At 50.1% G+C, this 18,968-nt stretch overlaps 1 protein-coding gene across 8 annotated transcripts in view; it reads left to right on the forward strand.

Moving 5' to 3' along the window:
- The window catches only part of SLC24A3 (solute carrier family 24 member 3), a 460,451-nt gene that overhangs the window by 332,777 nt on the left and 108,706 nt on the right, over window positions 1–18,968 (forward strand). For all 8 annotated transcript variants that reach the window (XM_033840346.2, XM_073792619.1, XM_073792622.1 and 5 more), the window contains exons 5-6: window positions 270–354; window positions 699–802. In XM_033840346.2, the coding sequence (XP_033696237.1) occupies window positions 270–354; window positions 699–802 (189 nt within the window). The remainder of the gene's footprint in view (window positions 1–269; window positions 355–698; window positions 803–18,968) is intronic.

Here is an 18,968-nt window from a genome sequence, read left to right on the forward strand (position 1 = left end):
CCCGTTATCTGTGCAGCCCCGGGGGCATTTGACTTAGGATCCCTGGATCTTGTCAGAGCCTTTAACTGGAGGGAACATGTAGCCCCCTCCCTGATACTGCCCCAGAGAGGAGGTGTGGCCCAGAGCGGGGGGGGGGGGGGGGGGGGGCGGAGAGGCTGAGCTGGGGAAGAAGGGGAGGCTGAGGGTGGACTGAGCTTGGGACCCGGGGAGTCACAGTCACCTCCGTTCCAGGAAAATCCCGACTCACCTGTGCTTTTGCTCCTCTGCAGCGCCTGCACCTCAGCGAGGATGTGGCTGGGGCCACGTTCATGGCAGCAGGCAGTTCAGCTCCAGAGCTGTTCACATCGGTCATAGGTAGGTGCCCACCTGGGGAACGTCTCAGCCCTGCTCTCCCTGAAGGACAGGGCCTCTGGAAACGAGGACCCTGAGACCCCAAGGGGCAGAACACCAGCCTCCCACCCGCTGGGGTTGCTGTTATTATTTTATTAAAGTGATGCTTTTGCTTTGCATCAATGGGTTCCAGAACCAGTACCAATGGTTCTGTGGGACAGAGGGCCCAACAGACATTAGCAAGCTCTCTCCAACCCCCTGCTGTTTCCTGTAGATCCTGAGAACAGTCTAACGCTTACAGAAGCTCCCCTGCACCCGCCTTGGGTGCAGCCCCTCCAGGAGGCAGCTGATGTTGGTCTGTGTTTCAGGCGTCTTCATCACCAAGGGTGACGTGGGAGTGGGGACCATCGTGGGCTCCGCCGTGTTCAACATCCTGTGCATCATCGGCGTGTGCGGGCTCTTCGCCGGGCAGGTAAGACTGGCGGCAGAACGTGGCATGGGGAGGGGGAGGGGCAGCGCGGAGGTGAGGCGGGGGCCTGTCTCCCTGGAGCGCACCCACGTGTGGGCCAGAGGCCTTGGGCAGGGCGACGTGGGGTCTCACACCCCAGGAGGCTGGCCCAGCCGGGACTGGAAACCCAGGCACCATGATTTGGTCTCCGTGACGATGGGTCGTGGAGTGCGCGGATCCATGTGAATAAGTAACCAGCCTGCGAATCTGAACGGGTCACACTCATTTTGATGTGTTACTGAACTGAACTAGAATGATGTAAAAATAGTCTTAGGAATGGAAATAGAGTAAATGAGAGAGAGAGAGAGAGAGAGAGAGAGAGAGAGGAAACGACAGATTTTCTTTTTCTGCTAAAAACAGTTTGCTCTTGTCACAGTTTGGGGCGAGTTCTCTCTTTTTCGACAACGATCAAGCATTTGACTTCTGTGTCCACTTTAGCTTACTTTGGGGGTCATGAGGGGCTTTGCGTGCCTGCCTTGTAACTACAGAGACTATTCCACTGCCAGGTGTTGTGGGGCCTGTGTCCATCTGGTGTCTGTCTTGGAAAGTCTTGGGAAGACACCCGAAGTCACCAAAGTAATGAGGCTGCTGGGCACCCGCAGCATTGCAGTGGGTAGCTGGGGGTCTGCAGCCACCCTGGCCAGCTCTGATGCCCTAGTTTCTTTGTAGGGAGATTATTCAGAAACACAGTCCTGAGCTCTCTGCCCAAACAGCCAGGACTCTGTATCTTCCAGGAAAAGCGAGTTCTAGTCACTAGCCCACGAGGGTCCCCGACATGGAGTACTGAGGCACCGGGTGACCCCACCAGCCTCCTGGCTGTGGAGGGAGGATGCAGGGTCCTGCTAGAAGCAGCTGATTGGTTTGCAGGGCTAAGGAAGCTCCTGCAAACCTTCTCCCACATCCTTTTCCAGCCCCTTCGTCGTGTGGTCAGCTGGCCAGGGGCACCCAGCTCAACCCAACCCTCAGGCAGACTCCAGAGTCTATAATGCCGGCTGCGCCCTGGCACCACTGCCCTCCACATCACCTGCTTTTCACTCCTGTCTGTCTTCCTTATGCTGACTGATTTGTCTGGGTTGCCTGGTGGGTTCGATGCTTCTGGGCAGCAAGGCAGAGCGACACCTTGATCTCGTCAGGGGTCAGCTCCAGAGCCCACAGTTGGACGCTTACTTCTGAGGGGAAGCTGCTGGGCAGCTGGGTCCACACGCGGTGACTGAGTTCCACCGAACTTGCAAGACTGAACATTTTCTTTCTTCATCCTTTCAGTCGGTTATCTCTTATCTTAGATTTTGTGGACCCATGATGTGGCGTTTTTTTTAGATCTCCTATAAATGTGGTTAGTATCGCAAAAAATGAGTGTCCGTCTTTGCCTTCGGGGCCATCTGTACTTTCTGATTCTCACCTGTGAGGGCCGCCCTCTCATTGCCTCCCAGAGATGAAGCCACGTTCTGCAGAGCCTGTGGCTGTCAGCGCTGTCTTAATTAGCATCGTCACCATTAGCAGTATGAGTATTAGTGCTGTCACTAGTTCATTAGTCATTGGTACCTGAAGCCTGATGCAAAGTCAGACCCAAAGGGGGAGAAGTAACGTAAAGAAAAGAAACAACTGGCTGGAAAGTGCCGAGTAAATACCGCGCAACTAATTACATAGGAGATGGGTTGAATGCATTTGTGTTTCATAAGTTACTAGCAATGAGGGTAATCACTGGCTTGGTTAGAACAGAAAAGACACATTGCTTCTTGAACTTTAGCAAGTGCTGGTATCAGTCAGTTCACCCCCCCACCACCCCGGGAAGGTCTTTGCCAAGCTCATCTCGCGTGATTGTGGAGAGAAACACCAACCACCACGATGGTGTTAGGAGCAGCCCATGGGATGATTCTGGGGGCCGGCCCTCCCTTCTGACTTTCCTTGTCCTGTGTCCAATCAGAAAGCTCCAAGGCCACCCAGCTCTCTTTTTCAGACCTTTGTAGAACCCGGAAGTCTTCGCAGAGGGAGAAAAATGATGTTTTGGGAAGAACATGAGGCTGGGGATCAGACTGGCCTGGGTTTGAATTCTGACTCTGCCATTTGCTGACTGTGGAGCCTTGGAGAAGTTACTTTACTTCTCTAAGCCTCAGTTTTCTTGTCTATAAGATGGGTACAAGGGCATCTACCTCCTAGCATCGCTGTAAGGATGAAACATAACATGTTCAGCATCAAGCAACACCTGGCCCACATGGTAAACGCTCAATAAAACTTAGACACCATGATCAGCTCTGAGAAGAATAAGGTTCCCTGGGGTCCCTGCCACTAGATTCCACCCTAGGTCCCTGCGGTAATTTGACCCAGCCGTTGACAGAACTTTTTAATGAAATAGTGGAACAGCCACAGGGTGCCTGGTGAGGAGGGACAGGAAAGTCAGGGAGAAGGTCTTCTAAATGAGAATCAAGAGGAGGACGGGTTGGTAGGACAATGAGCTCAGAGGACTGGTCCTTGCCTCTGTGTTTTCTGATCAGTGGGAGGAAAACAAAAATCTGTGAGACACAGGCACTGCCTTACCTATCGAGAATCCTTCCCGGGCAGTGACGTTGGTGCAGAGGAACGTTAGTTACAGTGAACGATGGATACGGGGAATTGAGCTGATTAATCAATCTGGTCGTGGGTCTCGCTTCGCAGTGTTATTTACATTGCTCCGCACTTTCATTTGCTGGGAGAATTACCAGTGGGTGCCCGTGGGCCTCTCTCTAATGTATCCCGGCATGAAGGGCTGCTTGTGACCAAGTCTGCTACCCATCTGAAATTAAAGCAATAAAGCCATAAGGTTTGAGTTCCTGTCTCAATTAGGGTTTTGATGAATTCGATGGAATTCAATGTCTGCTGTATTTGCAGTTTGCAAACATAACCAGTGCTTTGGTGTTCGCCTGAGGTACTTTGGGGAGTTTTACGGGACAGGAAGGAAATTGCTTCTTAGAAAGTGGCTTCTAGAGAAATGCTTGGCATCCCGCCAAGACGTTTACAGGGCTGTGGTCCTGCAAGGTTTCTTTATTTAAGAGCAAAAAATAATAACAAAGAGAGAACCCCAAGCTCTGGAGGCAACCTGCTAATGTATCTCAGGGATTGTATTGAAAGAATTTCATGCCAGTTTTGCAAAACAACGTACTTATGAATTTAAATCTACCATTCAGAGTGTATTACGCTTTAAAAGCATAACCACAGACAGACAGTAAACAGTTTAACTGAATCCCAGATACCGGACTTTCATATTCCGGTTATTACAGGCTGTCATGAGCCCCCTTGCCAGCTCTCCTGGATCCTAGAAACATGCCTGGTGTTCTTTGGTGAGGTCCACCTAAGTTTGGCTGGGTTTACCTTTCTTCAACTAACACCCTGTCCGTGCCGGCCCCTTTATACAAACCCAGGCAGCACCTGGAGGTGGTGCCTCTGAATGGAAACCTGCCTTGGATTGGGTTTCCCCAGAAGAGAATCTAAGCCACAAGTTCAAGTTCAAGTAGTTTAGCTAAAAGGTGATCCCAGGACAGTCCAGCCAGAAAGTTGGGAGTGAGATAAGGAGGAAAATGCAGCCGAGGAAAGTGTGTTCCCAGCAAGTCCCCAGTGTGGGCAACTGGTTTGACTGCTTCTGGGGGGACTGAGAGACGGTGTAGAACACGACCTCCAAGTTATCTCACCCAAGGGGGAGGGAGCAGGGGTGTTTACCCACCAGCCTCCCCCATCATTGCCTAAGGACTGCCTTTGAGGGATGTGAATTCTCCAATGTTCCAATTTTCTGGGCATAGGCAGGATGGACTTTGGGATCCAGAGAAAACCCCTAAGCAAAGAGACATGTGAGGCTGGCTGTTGGAAGGACCTGAAATGGTAAAGGTGGGGAGATATGAGTGAGGTCCATAAAGCATGGCTATAAACTCAAACCTCAGCCTTCAAACATAAGCCATCCAGTGGGTCTCATCTCCAGCTCCCTGGGAGAAGACAAGCCTCAGTGCCAGGCTGCCTCCCACGAGCTCAGGGCCAGGATGGCTCGCACACAGGGAAAGCCCTTCATGTTCAAAGTAACAGCTGCCGTTCTAGGTACTTTTGCTTCCACTTGGGATGCAGTAGACCTGAGCTCCCATGGGAGCACAAAGAGAAATCTGGAGAATGTAAAAATCCTCCTTATATATGGATATCAAGGAACAGTGGAGACAAGAAAGTCTTGATGAACTGATTTCCAGAGAGAGGAGCCCATTGTACGTGAGCTCTGGTGGGTCTGGATGCAGGCGGGCGGCAGGACCCGGAACTTCACTGGGTGGAGACAGGTCAGCTGAGCCTCAGCAAGGGTGGAGAGAGGTGGGATGCCCTGGAGTCTGAAAGATGATCCAGGACGATAATTCTTTGATCCACCCGCCCCAGGTCTGTTGAGGAAAAAAAACACGGAAGTGAAGGCAGGGCCCACGACAAACAGAAAGAAATCATTCCATCTGCCCCATCTCCCACCTTCTCCTGAGACCTGAAATTGAGGCACCCAAAGGGAATTGGGCATTTGGAATGCCAGACCAAACCCTGATAAGAACTGAGACTGGCCCTTCCTTAGGGCCATTGGGCTGCCATTGGGCTGAGGCGAGGTGAGCTGACATTTGAACCCAGGCTGACATGTGAATAATCACCTCCTCCCTTTAGTCAGCAGAGGAGAGAAGAGCTGGAAATTTCCAGAGGGAAGAGAACCAGTATTATTCTTCAGTTCTCACTCTTCCATACATAATTTCCAGGATGCAACAGTAAATTACAGGACCTGTGAAGAGGCAGGAACAAACTTATAACCAGGGGGAAACAGCAGCAGAAGTAAACCACAGATGATCCAGATACAAGAATTGGCAGAAAAGAATTTAAACTGTCTACCGTCTATCTTAAATAGGGAAAGGTGGGAAGAATTAGTGAGGATGGGTGATTTCAGCAGAGAAATGGAAAAAATAAGAAAAACCAGATAGATGCTATATATGTTAAAAAATAATAAGTTACTATTTATTGAGTTTCACCAAACTGCAGGTACCACACTAGATGCTTTATAAATATTTATAGAAATACACCCCCTGACTTTTAAGATAGTACTGTCCTCATTTACAGACAGGGAATTGAGTATCTGGGGGCAGAGGGCTACCATGAAGTAGTTCAGCCTGGATTTGAGCCCACATCTGCTGACTATAAAATCCATTCTCTTTCCACGTGGGAAGCTTATGACTTAAAAACCTCCAGATGTTATTATTGGGTTCTTATAATTATCCCTTAGCTCATATGTGTTCCTTAGAAATGTTGAGTGTAGGAGCTCGGGACAAAGCGAAGAATAGATATGTCAGCACGATAGTGGTGACCCAAGCTGGGTGATGGAAGCACTCGGCCCAACAAGTGCTCAGGGAGAAGCTCCTCTTGTAATCAGATGGCATCGTCCTCTGCTGGGCTTACACTTCCACCAAACAGATGAGGGATTCAGGCTAAGAAACACAGTGAGAGGTCCACAGACCACCCCAGTTACCTGTACCCCTTGGTTCCTGGCTTATTGTTCCCCAGACAAAACCCAACAACAAACACATCACCTATCAAGTTCCAGTTCTGAGAAGCATCCAGTTTCCCCAAGAGACCAGGGACTGAGGACAGGCGAGGCTGAAGACCTCACCCTGCTAGTTGCCAAATCTAAAAATAGGAGCTGGAGGCCTGCCACCGCCACTAGCGTGGGGGGAAAGGCACAAGGAAGAGAACGAGTGATCTGTGGAGAAAGGAAGGGGACAGGTGCGGGTGGAGGCCTCACCTGGGAGGCAGGATGCTATAATATTCGATCCGGTGAGGAGCCGGAGAGGAGAATTTGTGGTGCAGAAGTAGACCAAGGCCAGGGTCAGGTCCAGCTGGTGCAGTCACTGGATTCTCCCACATTCCAGGAAAAGGGAGTTTCTCCCAGTGTCATCTGCAGGCCGCCTGCCTCAGGAGGACCTTGTTGAAAGCAGGATCCCCTGCCCTAGTCCAGACCAACTGAATCAGGAGAGCAGCTGTACCTGCTTGAACCCCATCTACAGGCTTAGCTCTGCTCAATTCTCAGACCAAGCTTGACCTTGGGCAAGAGGCAGCCCTCCTTGGGCAGTTGGCCCAGGCAGCATAAATGGTCCCCTCTTGATGCCCCCATCCTATGACTGGCTGTCTGCCTGAGGCCATCTCCCTCACTGTTCCCTGGTGTCTTTTCCCTGGCCGGTCCCCCACAAGGCCAGGTCCTGACAGAGCCCCACACCTGATCTTTCCCTGATATAGGCTGTTGTTCCTGGCCCAGGGTTCCTTTAAGGTCACCCACAGCTCTGTGCTGCTCCGTCTCGATGGCCTCTGCATCCTCATCCCAGATCCCTGTGCTCGCTTTGACTTTGGCTCACAGTACTTGTTCCTGGTTTGTTCTACTTCCTTGAAATGATCTCTGGAGATACGATCCCACATCTAGATTAGGTAAGAGGTTTTTGGTTTCAGGTAACAAAAAATCCCCAACTCTAACTTGGCCTCTTAAATGATGGAAATTTTATTAGTGTCTGAAAAATACAGAAGAAAATGGACATCAGGCATGGTTTGATCAAGACTCCAGCACCATTTTCTGCGATTCTCTTGTCACTAACCTCCTCTGTTCCCTTCCTCATACGTGTTTTCCTTCATGGTGCAACAGGAGGGGGGGCTGTAGCAGTTTCAGGCCTCATATTTCACACTGACCAGGAAGGAGGAGAATATCTCCCCACCCTTCATCCCTCACCTGGCATCATCAAACAAAAATCTGATTGGGCCGACTCAGGCCACCTGACCATCCCTGAACCAGTCACTGTGGCACGGGAACTAGAGTTACCCAGTTGGCTTAGATCACTCAAGAACCACCCACCCATTTCCTCCTTCTCCCCAGAGGTAAGGATATGATTGGTTCCACCTCAGATATATAGCTTTTGGTCCCTGGTTATCATAGAAAGCAGATAAATGACTACAGAACAAAGCCTGTGCAGTATCATGTGCTGCCTCACTGGCTGTGTTCCCTGGGCTGATGTAGCATAAATGATCAAACACATACAGGTCCGTCACAGGTCTGTGTGTGGACATATGCTTTAATTTCTTTGGGGTACATAACGCAGGAGTGGGATTGCTGGGTCATATGGTGAGTATGTTTATAAGAAACCACCAACAGTTTTTCAAAGTGGCTGAAGCCCTTTTGTATTCCCACCAACAATATGTGTATTCCAGCCGCTCTGCATCATGATCAGCACTTGGTATTACCAAGTTGTTTTGTTTTGTTTTGTTTTTTTGTGATACCCGGGCCTCTCACTGTTGTGGCCTCTCCCGCCTCAGAGCACAGGCTCCAGATGCGCAGGCCCAGCGGCCATGGCTCACGGGCCCAGCCGCTCCGCGGCATGTGGGATCCTCCCAGACGGGGGCACGAACCCACGTCCCCTGCATCGGCAGGCAGACTCTCAACCACTGCGCCACCAGGGAAGCCCGAGTTGTTTTGTTTTAATTTTAGCCATTCTAGTGAGCATGCGTGGCACCTCGTTGTGGTTTTAACTTGCATTTCCCTGATGAGTCATGATGTTGAACATATTTTCATGTGCTTACTTGCCATGCATATATCTTGTTTGGCAAGAGTCTGTTCAAATCTTTGCCCATTTTTAAGGGGGGTTTTCACCCTCTCATTCTGTGGTCCAGCAGTGTCTGTACCGTGACACTCAACTACCCTCCTGAGACATTCTGTCCAATTCATTTCCACCTCCAAATCAGCAAAGACTAGGGCTGTTACAAATGCTTTAAAGTGATCGTGGCAATGTTTTGTTAGTTTTGTTGGATGCATTTGGGTTTGCAAGAGAGGTCCTCTGAAATGGCGCTCTTCAGTCGTGTGGGAGAAAATGGAGAGGTCATTTCCCTTTTGTCCCGCGAAGGGTGTAGCAGTAACGAGACCTGAGATGCATCGTTCCAGAACATGAGGAGGACAGCAGGAGTCTCTGTGGCTGGGGATGAACCTTCCTTCCGTGTAATTAAGTCTCACGTTGCTCCTCGAAAATGAGCGAAGGGGATAGAGTTTCAGGTCACCGTCTAGGTCCTTGGAAATGCTGCCCTCGGTGCTGGTGAGGGCTTTCAATGTGCAAGGAGCCCAGAACCTTACAGCCGTCCCAGCTGAGCGCCACCCCAAGAGGAAGGTCCATCTTTAGGGCACAAATGTCATTTTCTTGTCATGATCATGCCCAGACAGACGCCACACCCCCCATGCTGCCTCTGGTTACAGCCAGACCCCAGCCCCACGAGCAGCTGCACCTGGGGCTGAAGGGTGAGTGGAGCGGGGACAGAAGCCTATCTGGCTGGCAGATGCTTGTTTAATTGTTTCTGTTTAACAGGCATCCCTAATCGTCAGTCTGGCACTACTCTCACGGCTTTATACGTATCAACCCCTTTGGTCCTCACAAGAACTCTCTGAGGAGGACAGTGTTTTTACAGAAGAGGAAACTGAGGCTCTGAGAGGCCACGTAAACTGCCAGTCGTAGAACCGTTAAGTTGGGAGGCTTTTAGGGCTGTAGGGGTCCTAAAAGCACAGCAATGGGAAGATCCCCCTCCAGACCAGCTCCGCCGGGAGATCTGGACCAGAGGTCTCATACATTAAGCTCCCTCCATACCACAGCCATCCTCCCCATTCACAGCTCAGCACCTTCCCATCCCAGTAAAACCCGCCTCGCCAAGGAAGCAGAAGGGCGTGACCCGGTGAAAAGGGGAAGGTGGGCCATCAAATGCCTCCTTCACCCCAAGGTAGCATGTGTGGCATCTGCTGAACTTCCGTTCTGGTGGGTCTGGCATCTTGGGCCCCGCAATCCACCCCTGAGCTCCCTGAAACTGCCAGGCGACCCCAGGCACCCCCAGCCTGGGCACAGAGACCAACCGCCCCAGCAAACATGCCCTCTTAACTCACAGGTAGAGCCTGCAGAACTAGGGAAGGTGAAGAATTCCAATCAGGCCCTTCTAACTCCATCCCAGGTGGAAAGTCACTGGGAAGCTTCCAGAATGTTAGCAAGTGGTGACTGTGCATGTGCAGAGGATGAGGAAGGCTACTGCATGTCTTCCTGTAGCCCGGTGTCCCCCGGAGTCCCCATCTCCCCTCCTGTCACCCCGCCCTCACAGGGCACTGCAGGGGCCATGACAGAACAGACCACATTTCACGCTTTGGGTATGACCGGCCCCCGAGGCCTGTGGCTGTCCAGTACCTAGAATCACAAGCCTGTTTTTGCATAATAATATTAACTCAAGGTGGTTTGTTTCTTCATATCATCATCTGTGAATTTAAACCTATGGTAGTAATCCATGGATTGTGTTCTGGGGGAAATGTTTATTATATTTCTTCTTTGGGCAGTAAGTCCATTCATTGATTCAACAAATGTTTTCTGAAAGCCTGCTGTGTACCAGGCACTGTTCTAGGCCCTGGTGAGACACCAGTGAAGAAAGGACAGAGTTGGAGCAGGCTGTGGGGTGTTGAATATCCAACAGGAATGATGAATGGGTGGATGGGTGGGTGGATGGGTGGATGGGTGGGTAGACGGGTAGGTGGGTGGATGGTTGGATGGATGGATAGATGGATGGATGGATGGATGGATGGATGGATGGATGGATGGATGGATGGGTGGGTGGATGGATGGGTGGATGGATGGATGGATGGATGGATGGATGGATGGATGGATGGGTGGATGGATGGATGGGTGGATAGATGGGTGGGTGGATGGATGGGTGGATGGATGGATGGGTGGATGGATGGGTGGGCGGATGGATGGATGGGTGGATGGATGGGTGGATGGATGGATGGGTGGATGGATGGGTGGGCGGATGGATGGATGGGTGGATGGATGGGTGGATGGATGGATGGATGGATGGAGAGAGGGATAGAGTCTGAGATAGTGGGATAGTGAATAGGGAGAGGGTGTACGTGTCCAGGGGTGGTCAGTGCTGTGAAGAAAAATAAAGCAAAGTAAGGATTACAGAGAGTGGGTGGGAAAAGAGATATTGATTTATAAAGGATTTCCAGGGAAGGTCCCTCTGCGAGCGTTGATAGTGTAATGGAGTGAGAAAATACTACTAAATTCCACTCCATAAAGAAAATGACACCAAATAAAATTAAATTATTTTTGAAAGACTCTGGTTCCAGCCACTGTTTCAAACATTTGAGTTCCTCTTTGAGCAGAAGGAACATGCCGGCCAAGCAGATAGACTGCCATTGCCCCTGGGATGCTGTAAAAGGTTGGTGGGCTAACCTCGCAGGCTAGAGCGAGGAAAGAGCAGTGCCAAGGGCAGCAGGAAGAGGTGTGTGCACTGACTACCCCCAGCCTGGCGATGATGGGATGCATGAGGAGGCTGCAGAAGTGAGGGAGATAATCACGGTGCCAGGCTGTGAACTCCCTGAGAGCTCAGCCTCCCTCCACTGGTTCCCACTCTGTCCGCAGTGCCGAGAGTCTTGCCCGCACGTGGGGAGCACGCGGTCAATCTTTGATGCATTTACTAAGTGATGCGATACGCTTGATACCAGAGAAGGGGAGGGTTGTTGTTTGGATCAGAGAGAGAGTTCACGGTGCCCCACAGCTGGACACAAACTCGCCCAGGAGCTATTTGACCAGTGCCTGGGGCCTTAGAAGATGTGTAGGTGCCTGTCACCACTTGCCATCAGGTGCCCCAAAGACCAGGTGGTTTGAAACCGTGGATTGAAACAGAACTTGAGACACAGTCTTGAAACAGATTGATTGGTGTTCTGAGGATCTCCACTCACTGCCTATTATATGCAGAAACAGGGCATACAGAGTTAAGCAGGATGGGAAAGGTCCCGGCCCTCCTAGAGCTCCTAGACCAGTTGCGGGACACAGACAAAGAGTGTGGAAACCAATAAATGATCACATAATAGTATGAAGAAGAGACCTTGAAGGAAGTGCTTTGGGCAGTGGGATGGGGGAACTGCAGGGGAAGGGGAGGGGCAGCTTTAGGGAGGTGGTCAGGGAAAGTGTCACAAAGGAACCCCAAATCACGAAGGTAGCACCGTATGGAGACCTGGGAAAGAGAGTTCCAGGCGGAAGGACTGGTTGGGTGTTCAGACAGGAACAAGCACAGTGTGTTTGAGGGTCAGAGAAAAGGCCAGCTTTGAGTCTAGTGAAGAAGCGGGGAGGGGTGTGGCTGGAACAGAGCTCTGGCAGGGACAGATCATGGTGGCGATTCGGGTGCTGTGGGAAGCTGTCAGAGGGCTCTAAGCTGTAGAGTAACATTATCTGATTTATCTTCTGGGAAAGTTCGCTCCAACTACTCCGTGGAGAAAGGAACCCGATGGTGACAAGATGGTAGTGGGGAAACCAGTGGTGAGGCGTGAGTTGAAATCTGGGCAGTAAATATAAGAAGTGGTTGCTGGATTTAGAATACTTTTGGAGGTGACACCAAGAGGATTTGCTGGTGGATTGGAAATGGGGGTGATCGAATGAAATGAATCAGGGAGGATTCTGGGATTTTTGTCTTGAGTGATATACATGGGTCCTGACTGCACAAATGAGAACAAACTGGTCATGAGAAATTTGGAGAGTTTGTTTACAGAGAATAGACAGCCCTTTATCTAACATATTCTGAAGTCTCCCATGGTGTGTCAGATCCAGAAACATGGTAGGGTCACTGAAACACGCTGTGAGATTGTTTTTAATTGAAAGTTTGGTTGGCCATCGGTTACTCACTGGCCACTTGGCTGGGTGGCTTCTGTCACAAGAGCCTGGCTCAGCCTTACCGAGCAGCCCCCCAGCTCTCTCCTGTTGGTGTCACTTGTGGGGAAGGACCTCATTAGCTCCTTCCAGGACCCCAGACACAGGGATACCTGAGTTCTGCACAGCAGTGCCCGTCTCGTGCCAACCAGCCTTTGTGAATTTACAGTTGGCACCTAGGAGCTCGTAGTTGTGATTTTGCATATGGTGAAGCTGGATCGGAACAGTTGAAATCCACAGCAGGTAACCTGGTGTGTCTTGACCCATCATAATTTCCATTGTCCCCTTCCCCCGCCAACCTCGGTCCAGATAAAGCAGGGATATTTCATCAGATCATACTAGGCTGCAGTACCAGGGGGTTGTCCAGGCTCTCTGAGTTCCTGACGAGCCATATCCCTACCCGCGAATTCATCAGGCAATAGGGACTCGGAGAAGCAGGGGAGGCGACCAAGGAAAAGTTTGTTCTTTTGGTTTGGGGGGCTTTTTTTAAAATATAACAAAATACTTTTCTGGTCCTTTCTTTTTTATTCTGGCCAATCTCAATTTATTTATGTGAAGTATGAATTTATTCCCTCCTCAACCTGAATCTCCAAGAGAAGGCAACAATAGTCATTAACCTTTCCAGATAGTGTACGGACCATCCGGGGCAGCAGGTGAGCTCATGTACCAAACGTCTGGCTTTTACAGGCAAAGTGAGATGGAGCAGAGGTGGGCCTGGGGCTCTCGCTCCCCTGACTCAACCACAGGGGATGCTCTTTCCATGGCAATGAGGGGAACTCTTCCTTCCTTGTAGTGGGCATACGTGAGTGCCGCTCCCCGGGAGACGGGAAAGAAAACAGCCTCGTGGGCTTTATTTGTTTGTGATTATTTTTCCAAGATCAAGCTATGGCTACAGTTGTTAGAATTAAGGTGCTCAATATGGTAGCCAGCATCTGGGAGATTCACGGGCTAGGTCAGCTGTCAGATAACATTAGACCCTTGGCTTTAATCATTTTAAGATCTTGGTCATCATACTGTAAACCTTATTTCTTACCCCTCTTTCTCTACCTTTGGTCACTGCAACGTGCAGCTTCTAAAAACAGGTGTCCCAGCATCCCATGGCATCTTCGTTTCCTCCCCACCCCTTTTTTTAAACAATATACAACTTTCTTCTGCCCCCTATCTATTTTTCTATTTACTTTTATTTTAAAGTAAAGACAGTTTTCAGATTAATAGGTAATCTTTATTGGGATCTCAGCTGAGTTGATACAAGATTATACGTATTAACTTGTTTTAATACTTATATCTACCATGGTGTAGGTATTGGTTTTCTTCATTTTATAGACGAGAAAACAGAGCCCACAGAGGGAGGTGGGGAAACTTGCCCCAGACCACACATCCAGGAATAGCAGAGTTGGAGCTCAGAACCAGGCAGGCTTGTTCTAGAATTTGTATCCTTAATCTCTATGGGACTCTGTAAACCAGCAGAGCAAAACAATGCAGAGCACCGCCCCCCCCCACCGCCAGCCCCCGTGGAAGGTCGTAGAACTTGTCTCATGATTGGAGGAAGAGGCAGTCCTAGATTGTCAGACAGCTCTTCTGTCTGGTCTAGATGTCCAGGGCATGTCCAGGACATCCTTGAAACCTTTTGTTTTAGAACCTGTTATAGAAAGTGCTGAGACGGGTGACCCGGGGGAGGGTGGGTATTTCCAAGTGAGAAACAAGATGTCTCCCTTTGGAAACTGAGACTCTTTTCCGAACGACGTTCATACCTGCCCTGATTATGGAGGGTCCTGGATGTGGTGGAGTACTAGATGGATTTTAAGGCTCTTTCTATCATCAGCTTCTAAAACCAACCCAGCCCCGTGAGCTTCCCTAGCACGAAGCAGTGGAGGGCAAGCCCTTCATTGTACCACGTTGGCTGGCATTGCCCTGAGTGATGTGTCCGGCTCACCCTGCCCTTGTTCTCCATTCTCTCTTTTTTAAGGGAATCAACTCTGTTTCAGGGACGAGGAGGAAAGATCGAGAGGACAGCTAGATGGGTTTTCACTCATGTAAGGGAGGCAAAGGTCAGGTGTGTCTCCGGTGAAGTGTTTGCTTTCCTTTTTGGCATCTCTCGCACTGCCTCTAAGGCCCCCGTGAGCCTTCCTGAGAGAAAGCCTCAGTGCCTTCCCCACAAAGCTGTGAACAGAGCGGGGACAGGAACTCTGTTGCTCTTACCCCAGCGGTGGGTCACCTTCCGCCCTCTCTGCCTCTCCCTGCCCCCGGCTCCAGCCTCCAGCCCCCGCCAGCTCCACCTCGACAGATGCCAAGTGTGATTTAGAAGGAAAAGAAGCCTTACGAATAATCAGGTCTCTGGCCCCGGTTTGTCCGGGGCTGGGGCTAAGTGCACCTCCTACCAGTCCTGGGCTGAAATTCTGTGGGGTTTTGGTCTGTGTGTTCCTGGCCACCACGCAGCATCTGCCCACGGACTGGCCAGGCTGCTCAGCGGGAGATGAGGGTGTGCGCAGACTTTTTACTTCTCCAACTTCAGGGTCCCTGATGTCTCTGTTTCCAAAGAAAAGAACAGTGTGGAAGCGGGGTCCACAGTGGCTATTTCTGAGGTCGTTTGCAGGCTTTTGGTGCTCATGTATCCAGCAATGGAATCAATAGACTCCGTAAATAGTTCAAAATGACTTCGTATCTGTGACCAAATCCTTTAGGGGTCGGAACACCTGTTTGCCCAGTAGGTTGGCTGTTGTCAGACCACTTAGCCGTTGTTTAAGAGGAGGAAGTCCTTGAGCCGTCAGAAGAAAGACGTCTCCTGGAGCTGGCACAGTTTGGGTCCACGTTTTCCCTTCCGTTCTGTTTTCAGTTTTTCATTCATTAAATTGCTTGTTTGCTTTGGAACCGAGGGTTCTGGCACGGCCTTGGAGCCATGCGTGCATACGATCTGAAAAAACTGCTGTAACTTCCTGGGGTGCCGGCTCCAGCTTCCTCGGCGCCCTGTCCACAGAGCCTGGTGCAGAGGGAAACACCCAGCCTTCGCCTCTGTCATTTCTGGGTCTGCACTGAGCCCCGTCGCTCCAGGGCTGTGTGAGGATTTCCAAGGAAGGCCTGGGACTCCAGTGACTGTCATTCTTTGAAGGGCAGCAGAAGTCGTTACGAGCCCCGACAGCACCAGCGTGGTCTAGTGATTTACTCCATCAGTGCGTATTTCCGGAGTGGTAGCTCCAGCGTCTGGGGAGGTGATGGTGGCAGCACAGGCCCCTGAGTTCTCCTGGTGACTATAGTCTAGCGGAGGGAAGACCGATGGTGAACAAGGCCAAGGACCCAATACATCAGCAAGGTAATTTCAGACAGAAGTAGTCTGACGATTTCCTCTTTGATGTCTTCAGTGATCACTTCATTATTAAGTAGTGTATTGTTTAGCCTCCATGTGTTTGTATTTTTTACAGATCTTTTCCTATAATTGATATCTAGTCTCATAGCGTTGTGGTCGGAAAAGATACTAGATACAATTTCAATTTTCTTAAATTTACCGAGGCTTGATTTGTGACCCAAGATATGATCTATCCTGGAGAATGTTCCATGAGCACTTGAGAAAAATGTGTATTCTGTTGTTTTTGGATGGAATGTCCTATAAATATCAATTAAGTACATCGTGTTTAATGTATCATTTAAAGCTTGTGTTTCCTTATTTATTTTCATTTTGGATGATCTGTCCATTGGTGAAAGTGGGGTGTTAAAGTCCCCTACGGTTATTGTGTTACTGTCGATTTCCACTTTTATGGCTGTTAGCATTCGCCTTATGTATTGAGGTGCTCCTATGTTGGGTGCATAAATATTTACAATTGTTAGATCTTCTTCTTGGAATGATCCCTTGATCATTATGTAGTGTCCTTCTTTGTCTCTTGTAATAGTCTTTATTTTAAAGTCTATTTTGTCTGATATGAGAATTGCTACTCCAGCTTTCTTTTGACTTCCAGTTGCATGGAATATCTTTTTCCATCCCCTCACTTTCAGTCTGTATGTGTCCCTAGGTCTGAAGTGGGAAGCGACCGCATAGCACAGGGAGATCAGCTCGGTGTTTTGTGACCACCTAGAGGGGTGGGATAGGGAGGGTGGGAGGGAGGGAGACGCAAGAGGGAAGAGATATGGGAACATATGTATATGTATAACTGATTCACTTTGTTATAAAGCAGAAACTAACACACCATTGTAAAGCAGTTATACTCCAATAAAGATGTTAGGGCTTCCCTGGTGGCGCAGTGGTTGAGAGTCCGCCTGCCGATGCAGGGGACACGGGTTCGTGCCCCCGTCCGGGAAGATCCCACATGCTGTGGAGCGGCTGGGCCCGTGAGCCATGGCCGCTGAGCCTGCGCGTCCGGAGCCTGTGCTCCACAACGGGAGAGGCCACAACAGTGAGAGGCCCGCGTACCGCAAAAAAAAAAAAGTAGTCTGACGATAGTAAAATAGGGTAACGTTAGTGACCAGCAGGGAGCAAGGGGGCTGCAGTGGAGCCACGGCAAATGGTACAAGGCCACGCTGGGGCTGAGACCTGACTGGTATGAGGGAGGAGCCACGTGACAATCTAGAACGTTCCAGGCAGGTGAGGGTAGCAGAGAGAAAGCCAGTGCTGCTGGAGAGCAGGGGCCAGGCGGGCCTGGCGTGGGCTCCTGAGACCTGGTGAAGGGTTTGCTTGCGATCAGGACCCTGTTCTAGGGAAATAATTAGGGGCACTTTCCCTGGGGCGACGTCACAGATGGTGGAAAGGAATCGGAAATTCGGGTGTTACCCGAGATCTCTCCAGGTGTTAGATGCCATGTGCGGACCTTGCTAACATCACCCAGGTGTGGGTCTCCACCACAGCCGTGGATGCCGGGGGCAGTGGAAGAGGGTTGGCTGCAAATCCCCAGTTGCTGGCCCTGAGGAATTGCTCCCCACGACGTTCCTCTCCCTGCCATCCCTTGCGAGCTCCATGACTTCCATTCAGTGTCCCTCCCACCACCTCAGCCTCTGTTCCATTCTTGAATGATGAATACATTAACCTTGGCCGTCTTCTCCTCACTGTCTTATTACCAATCTTACCTGTTTTTCCTTCAAATTCTCAGCATTACCATCTTCCTGGTGAGCATCTTGATCAGCTGGTCCCTGGCTCTAGTGATTGCCTCCCCAACTCGGGGGCCCGTTCTCCTCTACTCCCTTGCCCCCATCAGAACACTTGGTCTGAACAAGGTTTATGGTATTTCCAGGTCCAAGAGTTAAATCGGGAAGTCCAGTTTGGGTGTGGAAATATTGGAATTTGGTTGGGCCGTCAGGAGGTTTAATATGAACAGCAGGTTGGAATATTTGTCCATGGGGGGGCACTTTGTTGGTCCACCTTCCACGGTTAAGTAGCCATCTCTTCTGAGTTGTAATTTGTCAGATTTCTGTTAAAGCTGTGCTTCCTCTACTTCCCAGACTCTGTCCATGGTGCCTAAGCTGAGTGTCCCCCAGACTAGAGTTGCCTCAAATCCTAGTGCAAGGGGGCAGGCTTTATTGAGAGCAAGGCTCTGCTCATGCATTTCCGTATTTATTCCTTGTAATAACATCAGGGTAAATTTAGTCCAGTTTGGAAAATGAAGACATTTGACAAAGGTGGTAGGCAGTCCACAAGATGGTGTTCCATTGACCCCAGCCTCCTGGTGTTCAGGCCTTTTGGTTCCCTTCCCACATCGAACAGGGATCATCCATGTAGCCAGTAGTATATTGTGGAAAAGGCAGTGTGTGTCATCTGAGCTTGGCCATAAAACTATAGCACTAGAGCTTCTGCATCCCTTTCTCTCTTGGGCCGCTTGCCATGTTGTGAGGACACTCAGGCAAGCCTGTGGAGAGGTCTACCTGGAGAGAAACTGAGCCTCCTGCCAACAGCACAAACTTACCTGCCGTGAGACTGAGGCACCGTAGAAACAGCTCTTCCAGTTTCTGTACGTTATCGGATGACTGTGGCCCCAACCTAGTGAGACCGTGAGCCAGAACAACCCCACTTCCAAATTCCAAACCCTCAGAAACTCTGTGAGATAATGTTTATTGTGTTAAGTTGCTAAATTGCGGGGTAATTTGTTACGCAGCAGTGGGTGACTAATACAGTAAAAGTTACCCCCATTTGACAAATGACAAAGCAGACATCAGGGATTTCCAGCAAATGACAGAGCAGGGAATCATGCCCACATCCATTTCACAGACAAATCCATGCTCTTACCTCCCTGCATAGCTGCCTGTGGCATCAGACTTTTGACAGGCAAACAGTATCAGGAAAAAGCAACAGACCTCATTGACTTCATCTCAGTCCTGAAGTGGTCCTAGATTTTGGAAACGCTGAGATAGCATGGAATGAGCAAGGGGATGATGTCACAATTTGTATGAAGTGTTTGATGGGTCAGATTTAATTAAAGCTCTGT

This window comes from Tursiops truncatus, chromosome 15 (assembly GCF_011762595.2).
Source record: "Tursiops truncatus isolate mTurTru1 chromosome 15, mTurTru1.mat.Y, whole genome shotgun sequence".
NCBI classification, from domain to species: Eukaryota; Metazoa; Chordata; class Mammalia; order Artiodactyla; family Delphinidae; genus Tursiops; species Tursiops truncatus.